This window comes from Pipistrellus hanaki, assembly GCF_964339955.1.
Source record: "Pipistrellus hanaki genome assembly, chromosome: 2".
NCBI lineage: Eukaryota > Metazoa > Chordata > Mammalia > Chiroptera > Vespertilionidae > Pipistrellus > Pipistrellus hanaki.
Window position 1 is genome coordinate 190,193,970 of NC_140504.1, and position 10,930 is coordinate 190,204,899.

The 10,930-nt window shown below is 61.6% G+C and overlaps 1 protein-coding gene across 2 annotated transcripts; it reads right to left on the reverse strand.

Annotated features, from left to right (window-relative positions):
• Positions 1 to 468: 468 nt before the first annotated feature.
• SLC66A1 (solute carrier family 66 member 1) lies at positions 469 to 10,881 on the reverse strand. Of its 2 annotated transcripts, none has more exons than XM_084873308.1 (8): positions 10,814 to 10,881; positions 5,964 to 6,169; positions 4,361 to 4,490; positions 3,800 to 3,887; positions 3,058 to 3,200; positions 2,820 to 2,912; positions 2,079 to 2,264; positions 469 to 956 (listed from the first exon to the last, which is right to left on the reverse strand). In XM_084873308.1, the coding sequence occupies exons 2-8, from the start codon at positions 6,122 to 6,124 to the stop codon at positions 885 to 887; spliced, it is 873 nt and encodes a 290-aa protein (XP_084729434.1). In that variant the 5' UTR covers positions 6,125 to 6,169; positions 10,814 to 10,881; the 3' UTR covers positions 469 to 884. The 2 variants fall into 2 exon arrangements, with proteins under 2 accessions (XP_084729434.1, XP_084729433.1); XM_084873307.1 differs by having other exon boundaries at positions 10,675 to 10,860.
• Between the last annotated feature and the right edge of the window lie 49 nt (positions 10,882 to 10,930).

Sequence of the window (10,930 nt, forward strand, 5' to 3'; positions counted from 1 at the left end):
CAGGAAGGCCTCCCAGATCTCCGGGGAGATCTGGCTGTCCCTCTCCTCCAACTAAAAGTGGTCAAAGCTAACCTGTATGGAGCTCTTACTACGTGCCAGACTTTGGGCTAGCCGCCATAATCACACCCTCTCATAGGGACATACGAAGTGGTCATGCTGCCATCCCATTTCACAGTTCAGAGTCACTGAGGAAAAGCCATGATGGAGAACCAAGACCTGAAACCTAACTTGTGCTTCCTCCTGAGCCCTGAGGTGCAGGGACTCTCTTGCTAGTCCCCACCACCGGTGTGGAGCCTGTCCCTGGGAAGCAGGCTGAAGAAATGTGAGGCCACCGGGAGGCCAGCCGGCAGACCCGGTCCCCTCTGGCTTGGCTCCCCGGCAGCTGATCCTCTGGCCCAGATCTCTCTCCACTGCTGTTCAGAGCAGCCCAGACCCTAGCATCCTGGGAAGGAGCGACAGGACAGGCCTCGCTGGGAAGTACGGTTTACTAGGCTGGCTCAGTCCACGGCACAGTCTGGGCACACCAGGCACGGCTGTCCCTCCGGGGCGAGCAGCAGAATGAGGTAGGTGAGCGAGGGGCGGCTGCACTGTTTTCAGGGTGAGGTCCCCGAGGCAGCCCCTCCATCAAAGCTCCCAGGGCAGCTGCCTCAGACCCTGGGGGTTGAGTTCCCAGCGGGAGGGGGAGGCTGGCCTGGGGGCCATCTGGCTCCTGGAAGAGCTAGCCCAGCAGGTGTGGGGGAGGCAGCTGGGTCAGGAGCACTAGGCCCCCGACCCTGGCTTCCTCCACAGCCTAGTCCATGGTCCTCGGCGCTCTGACTGCCCACCCCTCTCTTCCTGAGTGGTATCTGGACGTCCCGGTCATCTGGGCTTGGCCTGCGTCCCGGTCAGCCGGGGAGGAGGGGCTGGTGCTCTGAGGACGTGGCGGCGTTCCTGTACACCAGGAACTGGATGGAGATCTGGAGGGGTTGACGTCAAGGCCTGACCAAGCACAGACTGGGCTGGACCTGCCCAGAGCTCCCTCTTCCTTCCCTCTCAGCCCCACTCTGGCTGGTGGAAGGGCCGGCGGTGACCTCCCAGCTTCTGCTCTCCCTGCACCTCCCACTCCTCAATCCCTAACCCGACTTCCTCCTCCAAGCCCAGCGCTAGGGTCTTCCTCCCGCAGGCAGTCCTCCCTGACTGCAGCCCCATGAGCTGGCCTGCCGCCCACCCTGCACTATCCTGGGAGTTTCCCCCAGGGGCTGGGGCCATCAGAAGGCACTGAGAGCTCACACTGTGCTTTTGCTGACGTCCGGTATTATTTTAGATTAGTTCCAGGTGAGTTAAACTTCCCTCCGGCAGCCAGCAGGGATGCGGCAGATGTGCAAACAAGGGCCAAATGCGACCCGAACGAGCCCCCATCCGGCCGTCCAGCAAACATTTACTGAGCACACGCTGTGCTGGGTGCGTGCAGCCTTCCGGACCCCTTACCTTACGTGATCGCCCCATTATCTCCGTGAGACAGCGACCGTGACCTCCCCCAAGCGATGAAGACCCGGAAGCACAGGGAGGCTGAGGCTCACGGTTCCCCCGTGTCCCACAGCTATGAGGAACAGAGCCAGAATGTGACCCGTTGTTGTGACGAACTCACGTGTCTCTAAGTTCCAGCTCTCGCTCCTCAGGCCTGCAGGGCCCGATCTCCCCACTCCCGGGGCCTTCGCACAAGCTGCGCTGGGCACGTCCTTCTTGCCTTTGCCTGCCTGACCTCTCCTCCAGGGCAGTTTAAATGGCACCGGGGAGGCCTCTGCGGAGCCTTTAAACCAGGACAGCCCCCTGGTCACACCCTCACAGTCTTTCTCTGTGGCCCTCGTGTCATTGCAACAAGCAATCAATTCTACGAGTGCTTCCCGTCTGCCTCCCGGAGCGGGAAGCTCCCTGGGGCCAGGCCGTCAGTTCTCGCTCGCCCCTGGGCCCAGTGCCTGGCGGGACGCATGGCAGGCAGGGCTGACTCTGGGTGGGTGGGTGGATGGATGGGAAGCCCCGAGCAGGCAGGGGCAGCCGTGCCCGCCCTGCCCGCCCGCCCTGCCCGCCTGGAAGGATACGATGGCGTCGAGCAGCAGCACGCCCAGGCTGCCCACGAGCCACGGCAGGTGGTGCAGCACGTAGCTGCCCTCGCTCTGGCCCTCCTCGGGGTTCTTGAGCAGCACACTCATCCCGTACAGCGTGTTCCCCAGCATCACCAGGGCGAACAGCGAGTAGGAGATCCCCTGGGTGGACTTCCGCAGGAACTGGCGGGGAGGGGGCTGGGGTCAGAGGCCTCAGACAGGGCTCTGTCACCCTGGGTGTGACTGTACCCATCTGCCCGTCACACTGCGCATGCCGTCAGAAATCTGACTTTTCAGACACGGCATATAAACAACCCACTCCAGGGCCCGGCTCCTCATCCTCACTCCTGCCACCTCCCCAAGCCCCTGCCCAGGTCCACGGGAGACCATGGCTGCGCTATGCCAGCTGCCATGACGCCCTGCTCTCCAGCCCCACGCTGACTCTTGTTGCCTCTGACCGCCCATCCCTGATTCTCCACCGTCTCTCCTCTCAGGCCTCTCAGCTCAGCCCCTCGCTCTTGTGAGAGCCACACCGGTCACACGGGCGCCTGGATGGCAAGCATCACCACACCCATTTTCCAGAGGCACAAACCGAGGCTTGGAGAATTGGATGGAGTTTCAAAGCCACCGGTGAGTGTAGACCCAGACCTTCTGCTCTGTGCTACTCCTGAACCCAGAGGCCCGAGCTGCCAGGCCGGCTCCTCTCTTCCCCTCGGCCCCACCCCGCCCCAGGCTCACGTTGGTGTGGATCTGAGGCAGCCGGGAGAACAGGTACAGGACGCTGGAGATGGAGCCGATGACAAAACCGATGATCTCCTGCTTCGTGAAGGGCTGAGAACGCAGAAGGGAATGGTGCTCAGTGCTCCCTCCTAGGGCGCACCTCCTTCCCCACCCCACCCCGCCCAGGTGGCCCCGCAGGGAGGGCCCTGGATGCTAGCCTCCCACCTCCACCCGACCGTCACGTCCCCCACCTCACCTTATTGCCTGGCTCCACAGACAGGAGCTTCCGGCCCTGGAAGACCTCCCTCGGGGCGGCCACGGAGGCAGTGCTGCTCAGCAGCGGGCTGGCGCACACCAGTCCCAGGCCGAACAAGAGCACGGCGTTGATGGGGGCAGACACTGGACAGGAGGCAGGAGGGAAGCCGGAGTTAGATATCTGAGTGGCGGCAAACGGATCAGAGTCATGGCCTTGCCCCTCGGTGGCTGTGTGACCTCGGGCAAGTGACCTAACCTCTCTGAGCTTTATTTCCTCATCTGTAGAATGGGTGCACTAACACTATCCTTCTCCTGGAGTTGTAAGATTGATACGATGACAGCAGTAGGGTCCAAGGTGGGGGAGGGGGGGCAGTGCCTGGGGCCACATCTCACAGCCCTGTCTCTGACCCCGGCTATGGCCTCCTCTGAGTCCTCAGAGGCAGCGATGGCCTGTGAGCCCTGTGCCTGTTTCCCCGGCTCCAGGCCCAGGGCCAGGCCCAGAGGAGCAGCGGAAGCCATGCCTGTGGAATAGCAATGCGAGTGAAGGGAGCCCCTGTGGTCCCGCCCGGATGTGTGTGCCCCCGGCCCTCGGCCCCTATCTTGGCCGATCAGGGCTCAGGCTTCCAGATAAGGCTGAGGAGGCCTTCCGGAGCTTTATCACCAGGCAATAGGCCAGCTGCTTCCTCTCACCCTCCGGCTGCCCCCGGCTTGTCTAACACGGAGGGAGAGCCCTCCGTACTCACACGCAGAGGGGCGATTCTTAAACTTGTAGTGAAAGTAGAGGGACAGCATCACCAGGTCCGCCAAGACGTAGTACACCGCCGTGTAGGTCTGCAAGAGAAGCAGGGGCGCTGGCTCAGCCCCGGCCCTGGGGACCGCACCCCGACACTGAAAGGATTGCAGTTCCTCCCTGGCAGAACTAGAGAGCACGGGGCCAAGTGTTGGCCCCGGCAGGTGGAGGAATGGGTGGCTAGCTCCCAATTTTCCTCCTCCAGCCCACCCCCTCCCCCACCCCCTCCCCCACCCCGACCCCGAGCTCCATCAGGATCAGAGCGCCCCAGAGCTTAAAGGCTCTGGTGGTCCTCTGGTTTGATGTGGCCATTTTACAGATGGGGAAACTGAGGCCCAGCGACCAGCCCATTGCCATACTGCACGGCAGGGCCCAGGGCTGTAGAGACAGCATGGGGCCCTCATAAGATGGAACAACAGGCCAGGAGCCCAGAGCCCGGGCCTCTCCTGTGGGTGCCCCCACCGCCTCTGCCATGGCTCTCCTAGGCAGCCCACCCTGCCCGGGGCCGGCCCACCTGCAGGGGCAGCTGGTCAGCAAGGAAAGAGCCGATGAGGTTGCAGGAGTCTCCGCCAATCCAGCCCAGGAGGAACCACAGGGACAGGGCCTGGTCCATGTTGCCCGTCTTGCACGCCTTGATGTACTGCCTGCGGCAGAGGAAGAGACGCGTGCTCAGGCGCCGAGGGCCGTGGCATCGCCTCGGAGGGCCAACAAGGGAACGGCCCCCAGATGAGACCACCACAGGGTGGTGGGGCAGGGGCAGCAGAGGCCAAGGTCACCGGGAGCCCTGCAGGCAGGGTCCTCGCGAGCCTCTTTGCCCACTGGGGATTTTTACTGGGAGAAGCCCTGCCTACGCAGGGACTGATGGGATGTGCACCTTCTCAGACACTCTCTTCCGAGCACCCTGGGGGCCTAGAATCTTCCTTCTATGAAGCGGGTGGGGAGTTTGGAAAAAGGATGGTGGTGGTGGCAGCAAGCCCAGGGCCCAGGCACGGCCGCTGCCCTATCTCCAGGACGGGCGGCGATAAGATGATGGTCAACCACAGCCCGCTAGCTGCCAGGGGCAGGGCTGTGGCTCCTGGCTCTCCAGTACCAACGCCGGGGCAGTCAGCACCCTGGCTATTTCCCAGAGGCCCCTGGGACTGCGACCCTTTCTTTGGGCCTCTGGCTGGGTACCAGGCACGGTTCTGAGCCCTCCCTGTGTATGGACTCACTCGGTCCTCACAGTCCCCCAGGGGGTCAGGTGTATTTTGAGGACCCTCCTCACTGCGGGCTGAGGAGGTGCGCAGCCAGGAGCTGGGAGTAGGATTCACACCCAGACCCTGGGGCTCCGGTCTTACTCCACGGGACTGCTTTCTCCTTTGAGCTCCTCCTCTGCAGATGGCTCGCCCACCTCCTTATCTGTCACTGCTCAGGACACAGTTCCTCTCAGGGCCTTGCTTGGCCTGAGCTCACCAGCGCCCTTTGTGACACTAACACCTCCTGGACTCAAGCTTCCGGAGGGCAAGGACAGGGCCCAGCACAGGCCTGGCCCCGAAGGCCCTGGATTAAGGTTTATGCCGTGTCCCACTTGGCTCCTTCAGGATGCTGTGACCTGGCCTAGCTCCGGAACTTGCAGGTAAAATAATTTAGTCGCACCCACGACAGGCCAGGGCCTAAGGAGGAGCAGGAAGGTGGCTGCCCTTTCCGACATCAGTTGGGGCCCTCCCCCAGGCCTTCCACCCGTTACGGGATAATCAGCCAGACCCAGGCAGGGCCAGCGCTGTGCCGGGGCCGGAGGGGGAAGCCTGAGCCAGCTCCTCTGATAGTTCAGGAGTCTCTCTCCCTCGGCCTCCATCAGCACCCAGACCTGTCCACTCTGCCTCCTGAGGGCCTCCCCAATGGGCCCCGCCATCACCGCCTGCTGGATGGCCTCTCTGCCCCAGTCCCCCGTGACTCCCAGGTGTCTTCGAAGGGGAAGCCATGCAGAGACCAGGACAGTCTCTATTTTCCTTCCTGTGTCACACCTAGCGCAGTCCTTCTGTGCTTCTGTGGGACTATGACATGGGTAACGGCTTTGGAAAAGACCCTGGGAGTTCTCAAGCAGTTGAGCACGGCCCCGCCATCCTGGTGTTACTCACGGGAAAGTGGACGAGGCGAAGCAGAGAATGGAGATCAAGCCCAGGCCCACACTGGCCTCGTCCCAGCCGTCCTGGGCACATTCCCCAAACACGTCCCATATCCACTGGGAGCCATTGGGGCAGCTGGAGAAGTTGCCGGAGCCCAGCTTCTTCCAGACCATGCTGCGAGAGTGGGCGGGGGGGCTGCTGGGCGCTGAGGCAGGGCTCTGTGCCAGCTCCGTGCTCATCAGCTGCCTGTCACTGACAGGGCTCTACAGGGAGAGAGAGAGGGGGCTTCAGCCTTAGAAGGTTGGGGTGCTGTCATGGTGCCGACAGGGCTCTACAGGGAGAGAGAGAGGGGGCTTCAGCCTTAGAAGGTTGGGGTGCTGTCATGGTGCCCCCAACCTAAGCCCACCCCAGCTTATGACTGAGCCCTGGACCACAGGACTCCATCAGCCTCAAGCCCAGAGAGCGAAGCCAACCCCAGTCAACCACGCGCGCAGGGAGCGCTGGGCCCGCAGTCAGGGGCAAGTGCCTTCGCATCCCCCCTTCACCCTCGTTAACGGGCAACTGAGCCTCAGTTCCCTCAGCTGCAAACCGGGGTGATAACAGCGCCCCCCTCATACATCTGTGAGGCCCAATGAGCTCGTAAATACAGTGTGGAGAGCTCGGGCCCAACACGTCACTTTGGCTGTAACTGCTGAGACCAGGCCCATGGACGAGGCTTGTCACCGACATTGGTCTGCGGGTGAAATGAAAGGGGTTCTGTGGAAAGTAACCTCGAGGGGTGACCTGTAATCTGACAGTAATCTCATAAATTCCTAGCGGGGCAGGTCGTGGTGGGTAGGCATGTAACTTCTTCAGTGAGAGGTTTTAAGCCCTGTTCATTGTTCTTGGATTAAAACACCACTGAAATGCCGGGAGCAATACCCCTCCAGACACAGCCACACTCAAGAAAGCACATAACCCTATAATCTGCTTTCTCCCGTCCTCAGGGACCCTTCCCTATGTCTTCCCCCCCCACCCCCCCAAATCTCCCATGCATAAAACAAACTGCAAAGCTGTCCTTCTCCAGAGCACTTGAGGTCTGCTCTCAGGCATATCCTTGTGTCAGGTAAACGCTTTAGAAACATTCTCTGCAGGCTGGGACATCTCTCCCGTCACAAGTCAGATGAGGCAGGTGAACAAGGACCAGGTGAACCCCGAGGTTGCACAGGTGGCTGGGATTCAAGCCATATTCTCCCAGGAGCTCACCTGTGTGGAATGCCTGCTGGCATGGAGCCCGTGCCACCTCCCCATTCTCACCGCTGCCAAAGCCAGAAGATGGCTGGCTCGGGGGCAGGCCCCTCCCGGTGCTGGGCACCCTGCACAGTGACAGAGCAGCCACTGCTTGTGTGACAGCCCCAGAGGAAGGAGGAAGCCGAGCCAGGTGGCCCACCCCTCCCCAGGGAGAGTCGTCACAGCCCATTGCTGAGCTCTGTGCCAGCTCCGTGCTCATCAGCTGCCTGCATATATGCATCTTGTCCTCCTATCCGCTGGTCCAGGAGCCAGGGAAGGGGCTTGCCGGAGCCTCCCAGCCAGGAAGTGGCAGAGCCATGAGTCAGAGCCAGGAGGAGCAGGACCCAAACCCCGCTCCTGGCCACCGTGCCCCACAGCCTCAGGCACGGCGTCTGTGGGCGGGGCAGAACCGGCCTGTGGTCTGGCCCCCGGGCCAGCTTCTCTCGCAGCCACAAGGCAGGCTTCCCCTTTTCTCGCTGCTCGGAGGGGCTTTCCTCCGGAGTGGGCTCAGGCTCCTCCAGCTCCCTCCAGTTCCCAGTCCCGCCAGGAGGCCTGGGATCCTCCTAAAGCGACGCCCGGTGCCACAGACTGAACAGTCATGTCTTCCAAAACTCAACCAAACCCCAGGCAGCTGCCATGAAGAGGTGGGGCCTTAGGGAAGTGCTCAGGTCAGCAGGGCGGAGAGGATTAACGCCTGATGAGAGATGGGAGAGAACTTTCTCTTTCTCTCTCTTCCTCCCTGCCGGGAAAGGACTGTGAGAAGACGGCCATCCACGAATGGGGAGCGGACCCTCACCAGACAGTGAGTCTGCTGGCACCCAGTGGACCCGTGTAGTTATAAGCCACCCCATCTACGGGGTCTGCCAGGCAGCCCCAATAGACTGTCATCGGGACTGGACCCTGGGACTGCTGAGGTCACAGCTGAGTGTCAGGAGGGCAAAGGAAGCAAGTCAGCTTCTCTTCTCAGGAAGCTCCAGGCTCTCAGCCCTAATGCGACCAGCAGTGTAGAGGGCAGAGGCCCCGGGGCCGGGACAGGGGCACCCGAGGTCACTGTCTGCCCGGGTCACTGCAGCATCTCCAGGGCCCAGCCTCTTCCTGTGTCGGGGTGACGCACCTTGATGACCTTTAGCACAGCTGATGCTGCTGGCGTTTACCCGATGTCCTGCATTTCAAATCAGGTCCCTTTGCTCCCCAGCCACCCCCAAACTGGACTGCTCCCACTCTCCTCTTATAAATCCCAAACATGCTACTGCAGTTCATCACGTTAGGACACTGCCATCCTCGGCACTTTCCTGAGAGGTGGGAATGCTGTCCCCATTTTACAGATAAGGGTGAGGGGCTTTGGACAAGTACGTAACCTGTCCGAGCCTGCTCATAAAATGAGGATAAGAGCCTTGCTCCTTGGGCTGCTGTGCAGGTGAAATGCACCCACAGCGCCAAGCCAGGGCCTGGCAGTGCCTGGTGGTGACTGTTTTGTGTATCTCAGCGGCCCTCAGGGCACTCTCCCCCTCCCTCTTTTCATCAGGCTGGGGAGAAATGAGGTGGACACGTGCCCAGGGAGGGAGGGAGGTGTCCTGAGGAATGTATCCCGGCTCCCAGGGCCCAGGCCCGGGTGGGTGGTCCCCAGTCCACGGGGAAGGCCACACCTGAGGCCTGAACAGAAAGGGCCTTCCTCCGGGGACCGCTGTGCCTGGGGCCTGTCGCCCTGATTCTGACTCAATAGGGAACCATGTGGCCCCGGCCTGGCTTGTGGAAATGGGCCCACCTGGTCCCACGGCACCGAGGGAATGGATGCCCAGAGTGGCAACAAAGCTTGAGGGCATCCGTAGGTTTGACAAGGACCACAGCTGGATGCCTTAGGATCAAGGAGGGCACATGGTCAAAATTCAGGATCAGTCCGCCTGGGTTGGGGATCAGGGACCTTGGGTTTAAGAGGCTCCCCGGCTGATTCTAAGGCCACAGAGGAAGGCTGCGCTGGAGAAGGCAGCTCCTGCCACACCCAGCTCCTCTCCCAGCTCGCAGCTGAGTCAAGGAGATGCTTTTCCACTGAGGCTGCCCAGGGGAACTTCTCCTCCCAGGTCAAGTCCACATCCCCAGGTACTTTGGGGACTTCCCTCCCCTTATCTCCTGCCCAGTGACCCCTGTCTTCAATAGTCATTCTCCAGGCTTATTTCTGCACATGCTGCCTCATCCCCTAGGGCTGTGGTCGGCAAACTGCGGCTCTTTGGCCCCTTGAGTGTGGCTCTTCCACAAAGTACCACGGCCTGGGCGCGTCTGTTCTGAAGAAGTGGCGTTAGAAGAAGTTTAAGTTTAAAAAAATTTGGCTCTCAAAAGAAATTTCAGTCGTTGTACTGTTGATATTTGGCTCTGCTGACTGATGAGTTTGCCGGCCACTGAACTAGGGCTGTCCTCCCCACGAAGGCCCTGGCAGAGATAATAAGATCAGGCTATCCCTTGTCCTATCCAAGAGGCTTTACAAGGGCTGGCTGGACGCCACCCGCCACCTCCTCCTCTCCCCTCACCCACAAGCCTGAAGAACGCTTCTGACACCCTCGGCGATCATTGCTCGTTAAGCCCAATCCTCCCCTCCAACCTAATTGTACACTTAGGAGTCAGCACACACCAGCTGCTCAGTAAAAACACGGAGGGAGGATGGGAGGAGGGGAGGAAGAGAAACAAGAAGAGATCTTGTTATGAGCTCAGATGGCCTAAGGACGAGGAGAAGCACTCCACTCTAGGACTGGCAGCCCAATGCCAGTCCTAGAGTGGCATCGGGCTGCCTACAAGTCAGAACTCTCGGGCAGGCGATGCAGCCTTCGCGTTCCAACCCGCGAACGGGGAACATGCAAGTACCCACCTCCATGACGGCACAGCTACATGGGATGACCCTGGCCACAGAGGAGAACGGTGCTGACACCGGGTAACCCCCTGCGGTAATAACTATCATTCCGTTCGGGCTGAAGAGCTCCCCGGATCCCCCTACAGGCCCCCTGGCACACAGCAGCCTTCAGCAAGGGTTGCACGGACAAGACTGGCGCCAACCCTCACGCTTTCAAATGCAGCCTCCCGCGTACACATTTGGAAACCGGTCCCGGGCACAGGGTGGGGAGGACGCAGTCTGTGCTCCCTGCAGACCTGGGGAATACGTCGAGGGGAGGAGCGTCCCGGCGGTGGATAGCACCCACGCCAGGCCTCCCGGGTCTGGGCCAACTCGTGACTCAGCCCGGCGCCGGCCGCCTGGTTGGCGGGGATAATGACAGAGCAGCTGCGCGGGGTCAGCGCTCCGCCCCCGCGAGGCCCCCTCCCCAGACCCGCCCGGGGGAAAACAAAGCAAAGCCATCAGAACCCGGGACCCAGACCCCAAACCCTGGCCAGGCCTGTCCGAGAAACCACGCCCCAAAGGGAAGGGGGACACGGTCCCCGAGGGCTACCCGATTCCGGCTCAGATCCTCACCTAGGACCTTGCCCTCCAAAGGAGAGATCCGGAGCTCCAGGCCGGTCCCGCGGCGGGAGGGGGCGCTGTGAAGATGTGGATGGGAGGCACCGGGGCCTCCACCCGCAGGGTACCTGCTCCCAGCCCCAAACCGGCTCACCTCGTCCCGATGCGCCGCCCGGCCGGGTTCCTGGGTCTCTGGATTCTGCCTCCACGGCCAGGTCAGCTGACCCCGGGCGAAGCCCCGCCCCCGCGCCGAGGCCCCGCCCCTCGCGCC

Bases quoted from the DNA above. Each gene is read 5' to 3' on its own strand.
- SLC66A1 (XM_084873308.1), bottom strand. From the start codon at position 6,124: ATGGTCTGGAAGAAGCTGGGCTCCGGCAACTTCTCCAGCTGCCCCAAT. The intron at 3,888-4,360 runs GTGGGCCGGCCC...CTTCTCTTGCAG, and splicing joins CTGACCAGCTGCCCCTGCAG to ACCTACACGGCGGTGTACTA. The intron at 3,201-3,799 runs GTGAGTACGGAG...CCTCCTGTCCAG, and splicing joins TAAGAATCGCCCCTCTGCGT to TGTCTGCCCCCATCAACGCC.